This window comes from Heptranchias perlo, chromosome 7 (assembly GCF_035084215.1).
Source record: "Heptranchias perlo isolate sHepPer1 chromosome 7, sHepPer1.hap1, whole genome shotgun sequence".
In the NCBI taxonomy this organism is placed as follows: Eukaryota; Metazoa; Chordata; class Chondrichthyes; order Hexanchiformes; family Hexanchidae; genus Heptranchias; species Heptranchias perlo.
This window is the reverse complement of record NC_090331.1, coordinates 17153341-17177058: the sequence shown is the minus strand read 5'-3', so window position 1 is coordinate 17177058 and position 23718 is coordinate 17153341. Positions and strand designations below refer to the sequence as shown.

The 23718-nt window shown below is 39.7% G+C and overlaps 1 protein-coding gene across 2 annotated transcripts in view; it reads right to left on the bottom strand.

Moving 5' to 3' along the window:
- The window catches only part of ptpn4a (protein tyrosine phosphatase non-receptor type 4a), a 240491-nt gene that overhangs the window by 99249 nt on the left and 117524 nt on the right, over nt 1-23718 (bottom strand). For both annotated transcript variants that reach the window (XM_067987103.1, XM_067987104.1), the window contains 3 exons: nt 22391-22511; nt 22181-22268; nt 19152-19240 (listed from right to left, as the gene is read on the bottom strand). In XM_067987103.1, the coding sequence (XP_067843204.1) occupies nt 19152-19240; nt 22181-22268; nt 22391-22511 (298 nt within the window). The remainder of the gene's footprint in view (nt 1-19151; nt 19241-22180; nt 22269-22390; nt 22512-23718) is intronic.

The window sequence follows — 23718 nt, the reverse complement described above, 5'->3', positions numbered from 1 at the left end:
CACCATATCTCTTGATATCCTCACCTAACAAAAATCAATCAATCTCAGTCTTGAAAGGTCTAATTGTCTCAACATCCACAGCCTTTTGCGGGAGAGAATTCCAGATTTCGACTACCCATTGTGAAAAACTGCTTCCTGATTTCGCTATTAAATGGCCTGGCTCTAATTTTAAGATTGTCCCCTCGTTCTTGATTCCCCCACCAAAGGAAAGAGTTTCACTATCTACCCTATCGAATCCTTTTAACATTTTAAAAGGCCTCGATCGGATTACCCCTCAATTTTCTATACTCGAGGGAATACAACCCAGTTTATGCAACCTGTCGCATAATTTGGTCCTCTAAGTAGTAAGCCTGAGGATTGAGAGAGTTTTAGAAACCAGCAAAGGATGACCGAAAAATTGGTAAAAAGAGAGAAAATAGAATATGAAAGTAAACTAGCAAGAAATATAAAAACGGATTGTAAGAGCTTCTGCAAGTATGTAAAAAGGAAGAGAGTAGCAAAAGTAAACGTTGGTCCCTTAGAGGTTGAGACAGGAGAAATTATAATGGGGAAATCAGGAAATGGTAGATGAGTTAAATATTTTGTATCTGTCTTCACAGTAGAAGATGCAAAAAACACACAGAAATAGTGGGGAACCAAGGGGCTAATGAGGGCAAGGAACTTAAAGTAATTAATATCAGTAGAGAAAAAGTACGAGAAACTAATGGGACTAAAAGCTGATAAATCCCCTGGACCTGAGGGTTCTAAAAGAGGTGGCTGCAGAGATAGTGGATGCATTGGTTATGATCTTCCAAAATTCCCTAGATTCTATAACGGTCCCAGCAGATTGGAAGGTAACAAATGTGACCCCGCTATTCAAGAAAGGAGGGAGGGAGGAAACAGGGAACTACACGCCAGTTAGCCTGACATCAGTTGTCGGGAAAATGCTGGAATCCATTATAAGGAAGTGGTAACAGGGCACTTACAAAATCATAGTACGATTAGGCGGAGTCAACATGGTTTTATGAAAGGGAAAAAGTGTTTGACAAATTAGAGTTTTTTGAGGATGTAACTAGCATAGTACATAAAGGGGAAACCAGTGGATGTTGTATATTTGGATTTTCAAAAGACATTTGATAAGGTGCCACATAAAAGGTTGTTACACGAGATAATAACTCATGGGGTTGGGGGTAACATATTAGCATGGATAGAGGATTGGTTAAAGGACAGAAAACAGAGTAGGGATAAACAGGTTATTTTCAGGCTGGCAGGCCTTAACTAGTGGGGTGCCGCAAGGATCGGTGCTTGGGCCACAGCTTATTAAAATCTACATCAATGACTTAGATGAAAGGACAGAGTGTAATGTATCCAAGTTTGCTGACGATACAAAGCTAGGTGGAAAAGTAAGCTGTGAGGAGAACACAAGGAGTCTGCAAAGGGATATGGACAGGTTAATTGAATGGGCAAGAAGGTGGCAGATGGAGTATAATGTGGGGAAATGTGAGGTTATTCACTTTGGTAGGAAGAATAGAAAAATAGAATATTTTTTAAAATGGTGAGGAACTATTAAATGTTGGTGTCCAGAGAGACTTGGGTGTCCTCGTACAAGAAACACAAAAAGTTAGCATGCAGGTACAGCAAGCAATTAGGAAAGCAAATGGAACGATGGCCTTTATTGCAAGGGGGTTGGAATACAAAAGTAAGGAAGTCTTACTACAATTGTACAAGGCTTTGGTGAGACCTCACCTGGAGTAGTTTACAGTTTTGGTCTCCTCATCTAAGGAAGGATATACTTGCCTTAGAGGCGGTGCAGCGAAGGTTCACGAGAATAATTCCTGGGATGAGAGGGTTGTCATATGAGGCAAGGTTGAGTGGAATGGGCGTATACTCTCGGGAGTTTAGAAGAATGAGAAGCAATCTAATTGAAATATATAAGATTATGAGGGGGCTTGAGAAGGTAGATGCTGAGATTGTTTCCCATGGCTGGAGAGTCTAGAACTAGGGGGCATAGTCGCAGGATAAGGGGTCGGCCATTTAAGACTGAGATGAGGAGGAATTTCTTCACTGAGGGTTGTTAATCTTTGGAATTCTCTACCCCAGAGGGCTGTGGATGCTGAGTCGTTGAATATATTCAAGGCTGAGATTGATAGATTTTTGGACTCTAGGGGAATCAAGGGATATGGGGATCGGGCAGGAAAGTGGAGTTGAGGTCGAAGTGCAGCCATGATCTGATTGAATGGCGGAGCAGGCTCGAGGGGCCATGTGGCCTACTCCTGCTCCTATTTCCTATGTTCTTATGTTCTAAGCCCCAGTATCATTCTGGTGAATCTGTGCTGCACCCCCTCCAAGGCCAATATATCCTTCATGAGGTGCGGTGCCCAAAACTGAATGCAGTGGTCCAGATGAGGTTGGACCATAAGCTCTATACAACACAAGCATAACTTCCTCCCCTTTATATTCCAGCTCCCTGGAGATAAGGCCCACACTCCATTAGCCTTTTTGATTGCTTTTTGTACCTGGCTACCAGCTTTAATGATTTGCGTACTTGGACACCAAATCTCCTTGTTCCTCTACAGTTCCTAGTTTCCCACCATTTAGAAACTATTCTGATTTATCTTTCTTGGGTCCAAGATGGATTGCCCACATTGAACTTCCATTTGCCTTTGCAACTTCCTGCTCCTTTCTGCACCAGTTATTGTCCCTCCTAACTTGGATTTACAACTCTACATTCCTTCATCCAAGTCATTAATAAATATGGTGAAAAGTTGAGGTCCCAGAACAGATCCATGAGAAAAACTACTTGTCACATCCTACTAATCAGAGTACATACGCTTTATCCCCCACTTTCTATCCCCTATCTCCCAACCAATTTCAAACCCAAGTCAAAAGGCTACCTCCAATTCAGTATGTTCTCATTTTTGCTAATAATCTCATGTGAAACTTTACTGAATGCCGTCTGGAAGCCCATCTAAAGAACATCCATTGACGCTCCTTTGTCTACTTTATTAGTGACCTCCTCAAAAAATTCAACTAGATTAGTGAGACATGATGTACCTTTAACTATGCTGGCTCTCTCTGATCAGCTCATATCTGTTCAAGTGTTGAGTCACTCTATTCCTAATGACAGATTCTAGTAGCTTCCCCACGACGGACGCTTCTACAATTTCCTCACCTACTTCTTTTAATACCCTGGGGTGGAAACCATCAGGTATTGGAGATTTATCTATCCTAAGTGTCATTATTTTCTCCATTACTACTTTTTTTTTTACACTTGTGTTGAATCCAATAAGTTCCTTCCCTTGATTTATTTTTAGTTTTGCTTCTTTCACTGGTATTTTATCCTCATCCTCTACTGTGAAAACAGATACAAAGTACTTGTTTAATAAATCTGCTATTACCTTGATATTACCATATCACCCACATTTGTCTTTACAAGTCCACATCTTTCCTTAGCCACTCTCTTTACTCTTAATATTGTTATAAAAATGTTTGCTATTAGCCTTTATGTTACTTGCAGCTTTTCTTTTATATTCCTTTTTGCAGCTCTTAATATTTTGTGCCCCTTTGCTGTTTTCTGTATTTGTCCCAGTTCTCTGGATTACCACTTTTTTTGGCATTGGTGTAAGTCACTTCCTTTAGTTTTATACGGCAGCCTACTTCAAATGTTGACTATGGTTGCTTGACTGTACAAGTGGAATGAATGTTAGTTCTTTAGGGGTATGTATTGGTCTTGTAATAAATAATTCTTTGAATACTTCCCACTATTTTTCTGTAGGTTTAACCTGTTAACAGCTCAGTCCAGTTTAATGTGTTCAGCTTACACCTCAAGTCTTTGAAGTCAGCTATACTCAAGTTTATAACCATAGTTTGTTGGGGTCTTTTTCCTTCTCAAACTTAATGACAAACTCTATCATGCTTTGGTAACTATTTGCAAAATGGTCCCTTACTGTCATATTAATTTATTCTGGCGCTCTACTCATTACTAAGTCTAGTATGGCCTGTTCCCTTGTCGGTTCTAAAACATATTGTTTCAGAAAACTGTCCTGGATACTCTAGAAATTCACTGCCTTTTGTTTTGCATCTCCCAGCCGATGTGAAATTTAAAATCTCCCATTATAGCCATTTTGCCTTTGCTACAAGCTTCTCTGATCTCCATTTTTATGCATCCCACCACTCATCACTGCTGTCAGGAGGTCTGTATACTCCCAGAGTCTTGCATCCTTTGTGGTTTCTTAATTCTACCCAGAACGTTTCCACTGCCTGCTCACCCTTACTAATATTCTCTTTCAACTGCAGTAATTTTGTTGTTTAGCAATATTGTTACTTCTCCTGTTTCCCCCATCCTTTCTAAAGACCTCGTACCTTATAACCTGAAAAATAAGCTCCCATTCATGTCTAACTTTTAGCTGGGTCTCTGCAATGGCTAGTGCATCGTACCTTTTGGGCTGAATTTGTACTTCTAATTCGCTTGTTTTACTCCTTATGCTACGTGCATTTGTACAGAGAACTCTGATTTGGTTAACAGACCCTCTCTGCCCATATGTGCTGATGTTTTTCAAGTTATTACATTGTTATTTTTCAACACTTCTGCTTTATATCATGTAGATTATTAATTCCCATACTATTATCTGAACTTGGATTTTTAAAAATCTCTTTCTGCACTCTGACCTTGGCCCTTGTCCCTTCTTTCTTCTTTTTCTCATCTTTAGATTATCAGTTTTACCATTATTACTAGCCAAACCATTCCCCCCCAACACGCTATTGGTTTCAAGTCCTTTTTACAGCCCTATTTATTTTTCAGCTAGGACCTTGGTCCCAGCCTGGTTCAGGTGCAGCTCGTCCCACCGGTACAGCTCCTTCCTGTCCCATTACTGGTGCCATTCTCTCATGAAATGGAACCCCTCTTTCCCACAGCAGTCTTTCAGCCATGTATTCACCTTCCTGATCTGTTTATCTCTATGGCAATTTGCATGTGGCTCAGGTAATAATCCTGAGATTACTACCCTCGAGGTCGTGCTTTTTAAATTTAGCTCCTGATAATCTCTTAGCAGGACCTCCTCCCTGTTCTTTCCTTTGTCATTGGTCCCGACATGGACCAACAACATAGGAAATTTTAGAGTAATCGTCTTTCTAAAGCTTATAAAACACAAAAAAAACCAACAGGTGCGTAACAATTTATTGTTTTACTCACCTACACCCATACAAAATAGTCTGGGTTAAAAAGCAAATATAATTAAAAAACAAAACATAAACTTTAAAAAAAACTAATTAGAAACTGCTAGAAGCTAAAGAAGAATACTCCAACAATTCAGCTGCCTGAATGGTACCGAAGCATCCTGGGAAACTGGGTGCACTGCACATGCTCCGGCTGCACAACGTGAATTCAACCAACCAAAGCATCACTGTTTTAGACAAAAATATCATGTTCATGCCCAGGCTTTTGGGAGAGGTTCAGGCTTCCAAGTAAAAAAAATGAAGGCATTAAAAAGACAGAAAAGACAATTCAATAGATAAATTTAATCATGTTGCTGAATGTTTTATTTTGTTTCAACCCTTATTTTGGACTGTAGAAATTTCAATTACAGAGGGGAAAAAAAGTCAAGATCTTGCTACATTTCCTCTATGCTTTGCCTGATTTTTTTCTAATGAGCCTCAATAAGCACTTCATCAAACACTTTCTGAAAATGTATATACACTACATCTATCCAACCACTTCTTTTGAAAATAAAACCTCAAATTTGTCAAATATGACTTGCCTTTAACAAATCTGTGCTAGCTGCCCTTGATTAACCTGCACATTTCTAAATTACTTACTTTATCTGTATTTATGGATTTGACCGAGTTTGCCCACAACCGACATCAGACTAATTGAAACTAGTTACCTGGTTTATCCTTTCTCTCCCTTCTTGAACAAAAAAGTGTTACATTGGCTACTCCTGAGACCAGTGCCTAAATTTGCCTATTTAAGGAGGACTGAAAGAAACCGCTGCCCTCTGCTATCTCCTCTCTGACTTCAGAAGTCGAGGGTGCATTCCAACGAGGCAAGCCGACTTATTCAGCCTGTGGTTCGCTCATTTTTTTTCAAAACAATTTCTTTTCAACAATCTGTTCCCTTTCACTTTCCTAGCAGGTATATCTTCTATTTCAAAAAAGGTCCCACGATAATTAGTCAGCAGCAGTTAATATACCTCCCACTTCTTCACACTAAGTCCTAAAAATATCTACTAATATTGCAAAAATGTAAATAAAGTCAGTATTAATCACATTGTACATATCCTGGGAATACTACATCTTGGCATGGCAGCTGAAGATAAATATCATGATAACTTTTCATCAACTTCAATGACATCTATTACTCTTTCATCTGTACCACCCAACACATGACAGTTTAATGGAATCAAGAGCTTTATAAAATTAAAGAACAAAAAGGATTGGCAGTAAGTTTAGGGTAGTAGTTCCACAGCAATAGTTTTCACCCTCACTTTACATCAGAATTACTTGAAAGAATTAATTGCTTTTTAACACCTTGCCTGTTACCCTATATAAATATGGGACTCCTTATTCTGAAGCAAAAATGGTTCAGTTTCTGCACAATAAAGTTGGTTTCCTGCCATGAATGATGCCGACTTTACAACACTACACAGATAATCTCTACTTTCTTTCCCCTACGCACCCATCAGCTGACAGGATTCAGTGCCAGGATCAATCAATAGTCTAATTCTACTGCCAACAGGTACAAGCCTATACATGGCTAGCTTATTTGGATTTGGTTCTAAATTACATCATTGCAATCCTGGTCTTCAAAGAGATAAGCAACGTTTTAAATTTTATTGCAGAGAGGTATGAGAGAGATTGCGTCAATTGTTTGATGTAAATACTAAATTCAAGGATTCATATCTTGATGCTCCATTCAGTAAACCACACAAAAACTTTGTGATGAGTTCCTCTTTCTAAGGAGTATTCTACCTGTTCCCTTTTTGGGATCTCCTTGAAATGCCCACTATTCCTTGAAAAAGCAGACAGGTGATGTGTTCCTAGGCCTTCATGACATGACATGGACTCAAACCAGCCACAAGGAGGTACACACGAGTAATTCAAGGTGATTATTCCTCCAATTTTCCCTCCATGTATAGAAGTATACTATTTCCACATGGCATCTCAAATAGCAAAGATTAGGAATGTGCTATGCAATGGGATCATAGCTGTCTTCATCTGTATCCCATTGGTCCGTGTCTCACAATGCATTTAACTGCATTCCAATGCAATTAAATTACAACATTAGTAAAAAACAATTAACACATTAACATTTATTTTCTTTTCCAGCTATTTTAATGAAATTATTCAATGATTTAAATTAAATAGGTTGGCACCTTTGTAGAAATAACAAAGGAATTTCACACAGAGGCATTATATTACGTTCATTACCAATGTGCATAGTTCAAGATCAACTCCCATATTCCAAATTCGGTCCTGCCACAGGTAACTACTCGGGTTCAATGGTATCAGTCACTTCTTTACACAGTCTGGTTCACTGATTTTTTTTAAAAATAGAGGTTGATTCCCATGGCCCTATTTCGTAGCGAGACTTGGGAGTGAAACACCCTTCTGATCTGGACCGGATCTTAGTGCACGTCTTTGATCTTTCCGAAAGTGGGCTGCATTAACACCAGGCAAGGCATTGTTTGGTTTGGTTCATAAGTTGGTTTAATCCACAGTAGGTAAGATATACAGAACACTGCATGATGAAAGTCACTTGGCACAGTCAAGTCAACTTATGTTCATGTACTGTTAAAAAAAATGAAGAACACGCATATGCGAGACCACTTCAGGGAGTTGTTTTAGAAACTTAATATAAAAACATGAACACTGAGCAACATAGAGGATCCACGTTGCAGCTGCCTGACCGACTTGGTGTGTCTGCACGGATTCTTAAAAAGCTCCCATTCAAGGACTAGCAGGATCAAAGAAATCTGTCAACATCTAGGTGCTGGATGTCCCCTGAATGGCTAGAAATTGATAACAAATGTGCACAACAAATGCCCATCCTGTATTCAAATCACCTCTTGTCTACCTATGGATTGCCAACCTAGCATGGGGCTGTGGGGAAACGATTGTCCTTCAGGTGAGATTTTACTCAAAATGCATTTTTAAACAGTTTATGTCTGGGCCCTATTCATGGAAAACAACAGGCACAGAGTCTTGAACTGTGACACTCCACATCGTTTCACTGTCCAGGCTCAAACTGTAGCCCTGATAATGAATATCAATAGTGTAGCATATTATTAAAAAATTCTGTGCAAACTTCCTGTCCACAAAACCTTACTTGCCACTAATTTGTCTCAACTTTTTATATTATAAATTCCTATGTCTAAATTCATAATGGAAACTGCCTATGTTAGCTCATCATTCTGTAATTACACTCTTCCATCAGTAATGGCACCTCAGTTTTGCATTTCCAGCTCCTTAGCCTGTTTGCAGTGAAATTCCTATGCTCCAACCCATTACTTCTCTGCTTTCCAAACTACTGCAGAGGTTAAATAAAATTGAAGTTATAAGGAGTAAGGACAGAATGTATAACTTTAAACTGGGGGCTGAATTACATTCGTGCAAACAGGTCCAATTAACCCCCACCCTCCAACCTCACCTGAAGACTACACTTGGTCTGGATTCCTGCATGCAATTCCACAGGTCATCAGCTAGTATAGATATGAATAAAAAACAGAAGATAAGCCATATGTTTCCCACCACCCAGCACAAACTGCACTGTCATGGTTGATCTCAGTCTTATTCACTCTTCAGTGAGGTGAATTAATCACAGTGACGCTTCTAGGAAAAAACCTCCATGATCCTCAACATTGATTCAGCAAATAGGATAATCAACCACCACAATTTACATTATTTAATCCTGACCGGTTGCATTCTACAGATTATATTTATATTGTCCACAGTCTCCCTCATAGCATTTGATCATCGATATCTACTTACCTGCCTTAACATCAATGCCTTCCTTAACCAGATACTTTTTCAGGTCTTTTTTATAAAAGAGTTAACCAGCTAACAATTACTTTTGATAGGTATCTATTTAACATTTCATATTTAATGCTGATAATCACGTCCTCTACTTCCACAATGAGCTTAATCATCAACTTATCCAAATCCTTCAGCATTTTGAACACCTGAATCAGGCCTCTTCTCAATCTTTTTTCCAATGAAAATTTCAATCCATGCATTTTTCCTTTCAACTTATAAACTTAAGTCGCAGAATCGCTCTTGCTATTCTCCTCTGAACCTTCTCCAATGCAATGCTATTTTGATTGGTAGCTGCAAAGAATTGCACATGATAGTTCAAATGTGGCCTTACTAATTATTCAAGGTTATATACCTGTTCTTACCTAAATTTAAAAAAAATCCAAAATGTATTTCAGTACTTAATTGACCTAGTTGATGCTTCCTATTGAAAAATATGTTAAGTGAATAAGTTGATAACCGCACTGAGTCTGTTTATACCTCTGAACATCTGTCCAATGTGTACACATTTTACATCTACTGTAATGAAAGTCTCTTACTTTGTATTTCACCACCTTAAATTCTATTTGACATTCCTTCACTTACCTCATCCACTGAATTTTTGTAGAGATTCCATTGAATGTTAGTTACCTGACAACATACCCAGTGTCAAAGCTGATATGATTAAAAGTACCCTCTTCCATATTAATTCTAAATAATGCAAGTAGCTGGGGGAAGAATAGCAGAAATTCATTTTTTTTTTATTCGTGCGCCGGTGGTGAAGGGAGTGAATGTTTGGGGTGGTGGATGGGGTGCCAATCAAGCGGGCTGCTTTGTCCTGGTTGGTGTGGAGTTTCTTGAGTGTTGTTGGAGCTGCACTCATCCAGGCAAGTGGAGAGTATTCCATCACACTGATTTGTGCCTTGTAGATGGTGGAAAGGCTTTGGGGAGTCAGGAGATGAGTCACTCGCCACAGAATACCCAGCCTCTGACCTGCTCTTGTAGTCACAGTATGGCTGGTCCAGTCAAGTTTCTGGTCAATGGTGACCCCCAGGATGTTGATGGTGGGGGATTCGGCGATGGTAATGCCGTTGAATGTCAAGGGGAGGTGGTCAGACACTCTCTCTTGTTGGAGATGGTCATTGCCTGGCACTTGTCTGGCGCGAATGTTACTTGCCACTTATTAGCCCAAGCCTGCATGTTGTCCAGGTCTTGCTGCATGCGGGCTTGCACTGCTTCATTATCTGAGGGGTTGCGAATGGAACTGAACACTGTGCAGTCATCAGCGAACATCCCCATTTCTGACCTTATGATGGAGGGAAGGTCATTGATGAAGCAGCTGAAGATGGTTGGGCCAAGGACACTGCCTTGAGGAACTCCTGCAGTGATGTCCTAGGGCTGAGATGATTGGCCACCAACAACAACTACCATCTTCCTTTGTGCTAGGTATGACTCCAGCCACTGGAGAGTTTTCCCCGATTCCCATTGACTTCAATTTTACTAGGGCTCCTTGGTGCCACACTCGGTCAAATGCTGCCTTGATGTCAAGTGCAGTCACTCTCACCTCAACACTGGAATTCAGCTCTTTTGTCCATGTCTGGACCAAGGCTGTAATGAGGTCTGGAGCCGAGTGGTCCTGGCGGAACCCAATCTGAGCATTGTTGAGCAGGTTATTGGTGAGTAAGTGCCGCTTGATAGCACTGTCGACAACACCTTCCATCACTTTGCTGATGATTGAGAGTAGGCTGATGGGGCGGTAACTGGCCGGATTGGATTTGTCCTGCTTTTTGTGGACAGGACATACCTGGGCAATTTTCCACATTGTCGGGTAGATGCCAGTGTTGTAGCTGTACTGGAACAGTTTGGCTAGAGGCGCAGCTAGTTCTGGAGCACAAATCTTCAGCACTACAGCCGGGATGTTGTCAGGGCCCATAGCCTTTGCTGTATCCAGTGCACTCAGCCGTTTCTTGATATCACGTGGAGTGAATCGGATTGTCTGCAGACTGGCTTCTGTGATGGTTGGGATATCGGGAGGAGGCTGAGATGGATCATCCACTTGGCACTTCTGGCTGAAGATGGTTGCAAACGCTTCAGCCTTGTCTTTTGCATTCACGTGCTGGACTCCGCCATCGTTGAGGATGTTTACAAAGCCTCTTCCTCCCGTTAGTTGTTTAATTGTCCACCACCATTCACGACTGGATGTGGCAGGACTGCAGAGCTTTGATCTGATCCGTTGGTTGTGGAATCGCTTAGTTCTGTCTATAGCATGTTGCTTCCACTGTTTAGCATGCATGTAGTCCTGAGTTGTAGCTTCAGCAGGTTGACACCTCATTTTTAGGTACGCCTGGCATGCTCTTCTACACTCCTCATTGAACCAGGGTTGATCCCCTGGCTTGTTGGTAATGGGAGAGTGAGGAATATGCAGGGCCATGAGGTTACAGATTGTGCTGGAGTACAATTCTGCTGCTGCTGATGGCCCACAGTGCCTCATGGATACCCAGTTTTGAGCTGCTAGATCTGTTCTGAATCTATCCCATTTAGCACGGTGGTAGTGCCACACAACACATTGGATGGTGTCCTCAGTGCGAAGACGGGACTTCATCTCCATGAGGACTGTGCGGTGGTCACTCCTACCAATACTGTCATGGACAGATGCATCTGCGACAGGTAGATTGGTGAGGACGAGTTCAAGTAAGTTTTTCCCTCGTGTTACTTCACTCACCACCTGCCGCAGGCCCAGTCTGGCAGCTATGTCCTTCAGGACTCGGCCAGCACGGTCAGTAGTGGTGCTACCGAGCCACTCTTGGTGATGGACATTGAAGTCCCCCACCCAGAGTACATTCTGTGCCCTTGCTACCCTCAGTGCTTCCTCCAAGTGGTGTTCAACATGGAGGAGGACTGATTCATCAGCTGAGGGAGAGCGGTAGGTGGTAATCAGCAGGAGGTTTCCTTGCCCATGTTTGACCTGATGCCATGAGATTTCATGGGGTCCAGAGTCAATGTTGAGGACTCCCAGGGCCACTCCCTCCTGACTGTATATCACTGTACCGCCACCTCTGGTGGGTCTGTCCTGCCGGGACAGGACATACCCAGGGATAGTGATGGAAGAGTCTGGGACGTTGGCTGAAAGGTATGATTCTGTGAGTATGGCTATGTCAGGCTGTTGCTTGACTAGTCTGTGGGACAGCTCTCCCAATTTTGGCACAAGTCCCCAGATGTTAGTGAGGAGGACTTTGCATTAATAAATGTCTTTTCCTTCGACACCTCCCGTTAAGACTACTGCCCATTCATCAACTCCTTTCTACTGCCAAGGCAATTTTCAATCCTGCTCAAGTGCCATCAAATCCATGGCTATTTACCTTCTTCATAAACTTCAGTTGGAAAACCTCATTAAACACCTGATGAAAATCCATATAATCTGATGCACTGGATAGCCCTCATCCTCTGATTTCATTATTGCTCAAAAGATATTAGGTCATCATTGACTGAAGTAAGCATTCAGACTTCATTGTAAACAGACACAATGCCAGATCATTCTAAAACTTCAATAAGCCAGTACTGGAATATTAAAAAAAAGTATAAGTGACAATTGTTTTTAGCAAAGTAGTTTCATTTACACCAAAATGTAAAAAAAAATTGAGAACACTAATTTCTTTTTCAACCTACCTTACTATTCAGCCAAACTTTCATTTTACAGAAGTTACAACAGCTACCAAGGCTCTCAAAGCAAATTAGTGCCTACCAATACAAAATGCAACATTTTGGCTGGTCTTTCAAAACCACCATTTAGTCTACTGGAAGAATCGACATCTTGGAAACTGCAATCTCACTTGCAACAAAATCATAACTTCACCAATTACTTAATTGCCACTCAAAAAAGCCTGAAGAGCTTCTACACATTACAAATTGAATCGAGATTTTCTGAATTGGGATACAGTTTTCCCCTCTGGGATTTTCATTTTTCTTGGATTTGGGGGAATGGAAGATGAAGAGCACGGATTTAAGAAGAGTGGGCAGGCCAATACATGGGTGGCAATCATTGTGCAGTTCTGATGTGAGGTGGGATGGAACGCATTATGCCCAGAAAGAAAGACATCACAATGACATGTCAATAATAGGATGACAATTTACTTTAGAGATCAAGCCTCAAGACATAACAGTAAAACAAAGAGTTCAATATAATTTGAGCTATTTAATAATGAAAAGGCTTCCAAAATCCCCCGGCAGTTCATTTCTCTTATATTTGCAACAGAACAAATAAAACAAAGCAGATGCAGTTAAGTTGAAAGGATATCATAAGTGAATGCACTATTTGGCATTAGATGTCAGTAACATCCTATTGTTGATTTACAGCCTACATTCAAGTACGTGTTTAATCTTGAAAGGATAATCGAGGCACTGCTGAGTTCACATTAACAGAAACACAATCAGATTTTTAAATTATTGTTCTAAAAAAAATCATAAATGCTCACATAGTATATCAAGCCATCATGTAGAATTTTAGGAAGCATTATAATAGTCAAACATATTTTATTAAAGTTTTTAAGGTCATAAAATGCAATCTTGAGGCTAAAACTGCCAAATCAGAAACAAAATTAGCTACACAAAACACTTTATGTAAGAAGTTGGAAAGAACTGCATAACAAAAGTGGAGAACAATTGTCTCGCAAAGTGTCGTGGAGGTACAATCTGGAGTTTGCTTTTACTGTCCAATATCTAGGTACACGATACTGTGCCCGGTGGATGTAACAATAACATCCTTGCGTGTACTACATATCATGTCCCCACATGCATTTCTCCTTATCTTTCAGAAGGTGGACTGATGAACATTATACTGAGATACGGCCAACTGTGAACCAAGAAACTGGTTTCTGTTACACAAAATACAGGCCTGAATAATTTTTTTTCCAATAAAATGCAGTCTATTCCAGATCACTCCTTGTTGTATTGAAAACAACATATGCCGCTCTACTCCTGTTAATGGGTTTGATTCAATTTACAGATTAGCAATCACAAACTAGATGGCAAGGAACTTTGGGAGTGAGTACTCTCCCTGTCTGATTGTTCCCCACTTAATTGACTTTCTTTTCAGCTAGAGAGGAAGGCAGAAACTTCCAGCTCTGTGTTGGGAATTGGCTCGTTACACTACCAAGCAAAACCAGCATTTCAAAAGAGTTAGGTTCTCCAACCCCCTCCTCTCCCCACAGAAGCTACATCACCAGGCTAGCTAGGATTCCTGCTAAGCTCAATGTATTAATAACCCCATTGTCTTAAACTAATATGGTACGAGAGAAACAATTCAATTAGCCCTTTCTTCTGGCCTCAGCTACTAGATCTAATCCGCAATCCCAGATAGCTTTTGTGGGGAGTTAACTCCTTATGCACCAAGTTTAAGTCACCATCTTAATATAAATTAACCCAAAATCCCTCAAGCCAAATAGGCAAAAATCTCTAAACGTGGCCATTGTGCCTTTCAACACAAGTCTTTATGAAAAGATAGAGCCAAGGATCACATGCATTCAAAAGTTGTTCTTTAAGACGTGATCACCCTAGACAAGTTTGAAGGGCTCAAAACCAAAAAATAACTAGTGACACTTATATACAAGAGTGCTAAGTGAAGCTAAGTACTCAATCTACTTGTGCTGGCAGTCATCATGAGGGAGTTAATGAATACAGGTAAGGTTCCACTAGATAGGATTCTTCACGCAGAGGGTTGTGAATCTTTGGAATTCTCTACCCCAGAGGGCAGTGGATGCTGAGTCTATGAATATATTCAAGGTTGAGATGGATAGATTTTTGGACTCTAGGGGAATCAAGGGATATGGAGATCGCGCGGGAAAGTGGAGTTGAGGTCGAAGATCAGCCATGATCTGATTGAATGGCAGAGCAGGCTCAAGGGGCCATATGGCCTACTCCTGCTCCGATTTCTTATGTTCTTATTAAGAAAGGCAACAAAAAAAAAGCAAGCAACTACAGGTTATGCCAATTCTGAAATATAATTCCACGGAATGACAGTAATGTTTGATGACAACAGCAGCAGGTAGTTTTTGGAAGAAGTAACAACATACTCAATCCTCCAAGGTTGATAAAATCTTTGGTGGGACATCGATTGAATATCCAGTGGACTGTCTTTATTGCTAGGCCTGTGTTGAAATGTACCCTATGACCATAGTTAGGCAGCATCTTAAAAGGAAGTCATGGCACACATCTGTTTCATAACTATTTGTGCTAAAAGTGGTAAAATGGGTGATTATCAATCAACAGCCTATCGCTATGCTAAATGCACACCCTGACTCGTAGACAGAATGACAGAGGTATTCAAGTTTGTTCAAAGGCTTTTACTAATAAAATTTGATTTGTCCAGTATTTAAGGCATAAACATCCTGCCCTTTGTAACGAAAAGTGAATTGAGAAGGCAGGCCCCAAGAAGCAACCCATGGCCAATTCAATATGGTCCGAGGAAAAGGATGACACGTTATGACAACTAGGGAGAGAATTTACAGGTACTTGGAATATAAATGTACTGACAGCCAACTAATTAGGCACAAAGTCAAACAAGCAGGTATGCAATAAATGAAAAGCCTTCAAGCCGGAGTTGTCTCAGGTCCGTAAAAGTCACTGCTGAGAATGAAGGAACAGAACCAAAATTCTTAGAAGTTTCGGTAGAGGGTGCTGAAGAACCCAATTGCAAGATTGCTATGAGCTATCAAGGAGTAAGTGAATTCAGGAAAATGTATAGCCTCCTTACTGATACGGAAGTTTCAACTCAGCATTGGGTGGGTGGGTGGGGGGGGGGATGAAAAGCTCTGGTAAACAGTCTTGTGGGAGCCAATATGGAACATCTATTAGATCTATTGATAGCAAATGCTGGGCATTGTACATCGAAAAGCAAATTGATGTTGACATGAGTACATGCACCTAAGGCAGTGTCACTTAGGAGGAATTGAGTATTATGTAAAAAAAATGATTGGAAAAGGCTAGCATGACAATTGATGGGAACTCCCTCAGAAATTAATTACCCTCTTATAATTCTGCCAAACTAAGAATATCTCTGGTGTAAGCTGTTGACTGTGAATGATAAAAGCAACATCTAGACATTGGTGAAACCAATTGGAATGACTCGTGGAATTTTTCATCATTGATGGCTTTTGAAGAATAACAAGATTTTTTTTCACATTATGTAGCCTTCATGTGCCACCTTTTCAGATTGACGAACTTTTAACGTTAAACATGATCTTCAGCAATTTTTAATTTAACTTTATCATCAAGTTGATCAATTTTGACAAACAGTGGTTGGGCCACCAACATCTAGAATAAGTACTCTCTTTTGAATGTTATCAATCCAATCACTGAAGAGCAGCAATCAACAATGCAACTAGAATCTTAAGCTAGAACATCACATCTGTACAGGTCAAGTCTGAAGCAGTCCTGCTGAAGCTATATAGTGCTCTGGTCAGGCCAATTTTGATTACTGCATCCAGTTCTGCTCACCAAGTCAGGAGAATAAACATTTTAGTATTGAAAGCAGACAGAAAAGAGCCACAAGGTGATCGCAGGTTAAAATTTGCAGCACAATCGGGTTATGAAGTAGCAACTGTCACGCGGGTGTACGCAGGGTATATTTGATTAACCTTTGAGCCATGTCCAATCACGAGTCACTGACTCAGATCGGCCGAAGCCACGATACAGCAAAAATGGACCCTGCTGTCCAGATAACTGGACAAACTTAGATAAAAGACAGAACTAAAAGAAGGGGCTTAGCTAACAATGTAAAGTTATAATTAGGTTGTTTTTGAATGTTGCCACGGAGCTGGATTGGCTAAGGAATAAGTAATGTAGTAACGGCTATCGGTGTGCTCCAGTCTTGTACTGTATATAAGCTTGTGAATTTTGTTGATCAGGGAGAAGGTGCTTGCACAGATCGCGGGGTCAGAGACCCTTCTCCCAGAGCTCTGTTTTAATAAACTGCACCTTTTACTTTACCACAGATTAGATGTGAATTTATTTTCACCCAACACTAGTAAAATGCAAGTTCTGGAGAGATGTCAGGAAGTCACGAAGCACTTCACACAGTGATTAATACCTGGAATGGTCTTGCGGATAGAGTAGTAGAGGGAGTTAGATGCAGTGATGGGGTGTGGAGGTGGGCACAAATTTTGATGAAAAGGTGAGCTATATTGATTATGGTCTTCATCTGTACTTAATGTGACACTGGAGAACTGTTGGATGTTAGAAAGGCCACATGGCTCTTTGGCAGAGTTTTGAACTAAATAAAATGTATTGAATTTTTTTTATATACACACACACACACACACACACATTGATGCTGAACTTTTTTTTGACTGAGTTGTGATGGCGGAGGTAAAGATACAAATTAGGATAAAATCAACCATTTGGAAATAAAAACAAAATAATTTCTTCTAGAAGAGCAATAGTAAGAAAAACACAACCTTCTTGGGTGGGGTGGGGAGGGTGGAAGATTCCTTTTATCTCTATGGCTCAGCTTGCATGTCTATTTGCTTTATCACCAATTAAACAGGCCATTTGACAATATAGGCGGTAACGACTAAAGTTGCATTTTAGGTTCATGATTCTGAACCAAATACTGCATTTTAATCATAGAATATTACAGCACAGAAAGTGGCCATTTGGCTCATCAAGTCTGGATAATTCAATTACTCTAATCCCACACTTTTCCTTGCTTCATTTTTTAATATTGCTCTTTTTTTTTTAAACACAACTATTTCAAAAAATGAATGGTCTCTGCTTTAACAATTGTTTGCAGCACAGAATTCCACATTCTAACTACCTTCTGTGTAAAGAAATGTTTTCTAACACTCCCTTTAATTATTTATGCGATGTCACCACTAGTGTGGTCCTTAAAGAATTTACAGAAATATAGCTCTTCAAATATAGCTCCGGAAAGCCCCCCCATTAGTATATGGTATTTGTGTATTATTGTCAATAAGTAGCCAAGAGATTTATCACTGGTAAAAATACAAAATTCTGACAACCAGTGTGCCATCAAAACAGATAAATCTATTAGCTACCTATAATTATTGACATTGGTATTGGTATATATACCTACTATGTGTAGGTATATATACCACACACACACACACACACACACCCCTCAACTATATAGCCAAATCAGTAGAAGTCCGCGAAAGTCACACTCAAACCTTAAAATGCTTTGGTCAGACCACACAACAACTTGCATTTATATAGTGCCTTTCACGTAGTAAAATATCCCAAGGTGCTTCACAGGAGCATAATAAGACAAAATTTCTTCAAACACCTCAAGAATAGTGTCCAGTTTGGGTTACAGAAACACAGGAGAAATAAGGTTGACTCTGTGTATGAGGCCGGGGTTTAAGTAAAAACTGAAGAAACTTGAACTTTTCAGCCTTGAAAGGAGGCGACTGAAAGCTGATCTTTTAAACGTGCATAAGGTAGTAAATGGTATGGAAAAGGCAAATTGGAAAATTACTTTAAATTAAATTGAGAGTAGGAAAGAATGGACAGGTTCAAAATAGTAAAAGGCAAATTTAGAACTGATATTAGGAAGTAATTCTTTATGCAGAGCAATCAATATATGGAATGGACTCCCGGATAGAGTACTGCAGGCGAAAGCCATGGAGCGATTAGTAACTGGATGCTGCAACGGAGGGAACTTGAGGGTTTTCTGGATAGATTAACCATGACTGGCCTTCTTTATCCATAATTATCTTGTGAACTGCAATGCTAACCTAATGCACTTCCTGACAAGATTAATGAATATTTATTACATTGAGATCTAGTTAAAAATAATACATTAATTCTGGTTACTTGCTAGAAAATGCTATATATTAAGTTTAATATTAAATGATCAAATAATTTAGGGCTATCGACTTTCAAACTTTTTTTTAAAAAAAGGATTCTTTGCAAATTCTCCAACAGAAGTTTACAAAGGAAAGTAAACATGCTTATTTTAAAAAACTTAAAACCAACAACTTGCATTTATAAAGCACCTTTAATGCAGAAAAATGTCCCCAGGTGCTTCACAGAAGCATAAGGAAAAATGGATGTCGAGCCGTAGGAAGAAAGATTAGAAAGGGTGATCAAAAAGCTTGGTCAAACATGGGTTTTAAGAAGGTCTCGAAGGAGGAGAGGCAGAGAGCTCTTACCATGGAAAGTAGTTAATTCGTACCCTGCTCTTGTAAATTACAATCCCACTTGACAGCACACCAATCATGATTTCTGTGTTACTTTGATCCTAAAAGAGAGATAATTTCATGTCAGACTTTGCTGGTAAAGATTGAAGGCATAAATCTATAGACCTCGCCTTTTATAAGCCCTTTACCTCTAGATGAATTATCCTTCTTCTCCATACTTATAAAATCTTAGAATCAAAATTATAAACAGCAGCTTAAACTAAAGTTGGAAATGTACCATACTGCAGTTAATAGGCAACACGCTGGATTGCTTACATTCGTTGCAGCATTTGCAGCTTGTGCAAACTTAAAACCACTATTTTTTTTAAAAAGTGTGGGATTATTTGGCGTTCCATGTTGAAACCAAACAAAAGTGTTAATAGTTGATGGGGGAAGGGTACCTACTTTCCTTTATTATGGAGATGGAGGCTCATCATCTGCTTCACTAGACGGAATAGTGCTTTATTCTAGTTTCATCAGGTATATAGTATAAAAGGGTACTATAATCTTTAGCAGTACTTTGAGAACCATGGGCAAGTGGAAAAAGGTTGGGGGGTGCCCTCCCTTCCTCCCTCACCCACAAGACTGGAAAGTCTGCCATTGGCTACTGTCACAGAATTTGTAGTAACCTCTTATTTTTGAAGGTCATCAGAAGGTCCATCTCTGAAAAATGCAGCAAATTACTTTTGCATAGAGCCTCAAACTTGCTAGCTTTGTTCCTGCTCAGTATGTTGGCTGCAACATGCTGCACCCCTGTGAGATGTTGTCATTGCCAATGCCAAATTTGCATGAAATTAAGACAGAGGAAGCAGAATGAAGTCCATCTCTATTTATGTACCTGACTACTCAAGTTGTTGCTCCAAAACCACCACCTGATGGTAACTTGCTTCCGTAAAAACATCAGGGCTAAAGCTTCAGACTGCCTGAAGCTCAAACCCAAGAATCATGAGCTGTACAAGATGTCCAATACCGAGTGCAGGCACCTCCAAATGGGGTCCCACCTGGAGAAGGAGGTGCCAATCACTAGTATGAGGAATGAAGTAGGGACTCCACATACAATCAATTGACCGTGTTCATCTCTGAAGAACCACTGTATATACCTTATTGAATCACATTACTGATTAAAGCTAAACTAGGGTTAAACATCAGGGCCTTTATATTAAACAGTATCTCAAAAAGGCTGTTTAAGCAACTCTTGAGAATTCAATACAGTATTGCTGCAGTTATATAGGGTATTGGTGAGACTGCACCTGGAATACTGCATACAGTTTTGGTCTCCATGCTTAAGAAAAGACATACTTGCTCTCGAGGCAGTACAAAGAAGGTTCACTCGGTTAATCCCGGGGATGAGGGGGTGGACATATGAGGAGAGGTTGAGTAGATTGGGACTCTACTCATTGGAGTTCAGAAGAATGAGAGGCGATCTTATTGAAACATATAAGATTGTGAAGGGGCTTGATCGGGTGGATGCGGTGAGGATGTTCCCAAGGATGGGTGAAACTAGAACTAGGGGGCATAATCTTAGAATAAGGGGCTGCTCTTTCAAAACTGAGATGAGGAGAAACTTCTTCACTCAGAGGGTAGTAGGTCTGTGGAATTTGCTGCCCCAGGAAGCTGTGGAAGCTACATCATTGAATAAATTTAAAACAGAAATAGACAGTTTCCGAGAAGTAAAGGGAATTAGGGGTTACGGGGAGCGGGCAGGAAATTGGACATGAATTTAGATTTGAGGTTCGGATCAGATCAGCCATGATCTTATTGAATGGCGGAGCAGGCTCGAAGGGCCAATTGGCCTACTCCTGCTCCTATTTCTTATGTTCTTATGGTTATGCATTGAATATTATGCACATGTGCATTCCTGTATGAATCTAGCCACTGATGTCTTTTGCACAGTCAACAGTCTCATTAAAATACACACCATAAGCAATAGTTTAAGTTAATAATTTAATTTTAGCTTACAACATAACTGCATTTCTGAATTCCATCTTTGGAACTTAGATCTATTTATTTGTATAAACGGTACTAAAGATATAGTGAGTATCCAATTTCAATCACCAAGTTCTCTTCCCATCATCATTTTTGAGATGTCCCTTTTGTGGTTTGTGATTGGGGGAAGGGGTCTTCACTTTACAATGGCCTAATGCAGCATTGTACAATGCATTAGCCGCTAGCCACATGTAGCTAATTGAGAATCCAAATGTGGCTATTTGCATTTCTGATTAGTAAATAAAAAAAATGAGTCATAGATACTGTTGGTGGGAGTGTGATCACAATATTCAGTTACATGGTGTATGTATGCATACTTTAACCTTTTGGTGCGTTTGTTATGAAAATGGTAAGATGAAAAGCATAGTGTGAGAGTGTTTTTGATCATTGTGAGCACTTTACTTCCTTGGTTGCTGAATGGTGTTAGATATTTGTTAAGTAAATTCACATGTAAAGTACAATTATCTGTATTGTGCGAGTGATTTCCAGCATCTGCAGTATTTTGCTTTTGTATGTAAGGCGTTTTCTACTAAAATCAGTGCATGTGACTAAAACTGGTCTTGCTGTAGCCACACCTGTGGCTAGTCTGCAATTTTTATTAGACAACAACCAAGAATTCACTGCATGGAGAATCACTACGTACTATTCTGTGGTCCAATATAATAGACAAAATGAGTTGACATAGATGGTTAATTGACCAATTTGAACTTGACATAGTGGTCCCTCCCCCAATCAAGACAGCAAATATATCATGTACCCACCCCCCATTTATGTTGTCTGAAATTAGAAGAAAAACAAAAAAGGTCCTTGAATTCAATTTATGATCTCATTCTAAGTAGAGACCTTTGGTGAGCATGTGAAAATTTAGTACAGAGTGAGGCACAAATCATATTTAAAAGATACTTGACAAACCATAACATTTTAAATTAACAGTACTTTGCAGGAGCAAAGATAAGCTTAAGTTTCCTCAATGGTTACATCCGGAAGCCATGTGACACGGCCAGACATAAACTTACCCTTGCATAGTGCAATTCGACTCCATATAGTTCTACGCTGCGTGCTGTATTTAAGTAATTAAATTCTGATTCTGCGGGAGAGAGTCCTCTGTTTATAAAAAAAGCACATTTAAATTATGCAGTGAAGCAACACATGTAAAACTCAAACGTTTTAAAACATCAAAAAAAGCACTACTGTTTGAAATAAAAATACATATTGGACTAACTCACTTATGCTGCTGATGCAATTTTGCTATTTCTTTTTCAAAGTCTTGAGGCTGGTTGGGAATAAAAGAATAATCGGCGAGGTAGCCTGGCAAGTGCTCTGAATTGTTGTAGTCTCCCAGTTCGGCTTTAAAAAAAAATCAAATGCAAGAATTAGAAGCAAAATATCTTGCTTGTTTCGAACTAAGCATTTTTTAATGCTGGAAAAATTTAGATGATACTTTTTTTTCCTGAAAATCTCTTCACCCCCTTCCATGGACACGGGTCATCCTAAATATCTTGCTAAAGAGACTGCTCTTCATCTGTGAGCATAGATGATGAGATTTAGTGGCTTATTTTATCATGGGAGCATCATTGGGTAACCAAATCTTGCCCTCATCACACACTTTCTAGTAGGGAGTCAGGTGCTGGAACCCAGGATGACTTTCACCAATTATAGAGTGCTCATTGCGTTAAGTCAGTACAAACCAGGGTCTGAAATTGGAGGCTTCTTGGTATGTATGGTTGCTTGTGTAAACTCACTGACCCACCAAGGACAAATTACAGTTTAAGAAGTGTTAAAGCTTTTATTCTTTGATGCTGTGTTGGATGGTGAGAATATTGGCTGTCTCATTTTGAAGAGCTGTTTCCAGTTTGTACGTTAATAAACACAGTATAGGTAATTGGACTTTAGAATATTGCTTGAACAATTCTGATGAAATCCATTTCATGTTATATTTTACAGTTTAATAAATCTGGTTGGACTAAGTACAGAAAGAAATGGTGGCAACTACCAAAGGCTGGAGAGGATACATTCAACAACAATGTGATGGAATAAACACCAAATGAATGGAGCTGATCGGACAAACTCAAGTGAGAGCGAATTATGATTAGCCTTAAACTTGAAAACATTTCACAAATTTTCCACTGCACAAATCTAGCCCATTTATAAATACATGAAATAATTTTTGAACTGAAATAATTTCAAAGTATTTTAAATCTACTGATTCTCCTCACACTTTTATTACAAATATATTTGGAAGGGCAGATTCATTTCTGTCTCCCTGCTTGGCATGGCTCAGATTGGGAGCTGAACAGAATGGAAGATCAAAGCTGCCTCCTTCCACTCAATGCCACTGCATAATAGTGCTCCTAAGCACAGTGCCATCATACCACTAAAGTTCAGGCTTTAAAGTATGTGTTACGATTCTGTGATCTAATAAAAGGAGGGTTTAAGAGTTTATTAATCTCAATGGTATTGTGTTTGGGATCAATGATAAATATGCCACTTTTAATAAAATATGTACTTGAATACTCAAAAATACTGTGTAAAGATAACCACCGTAAGGGTACGG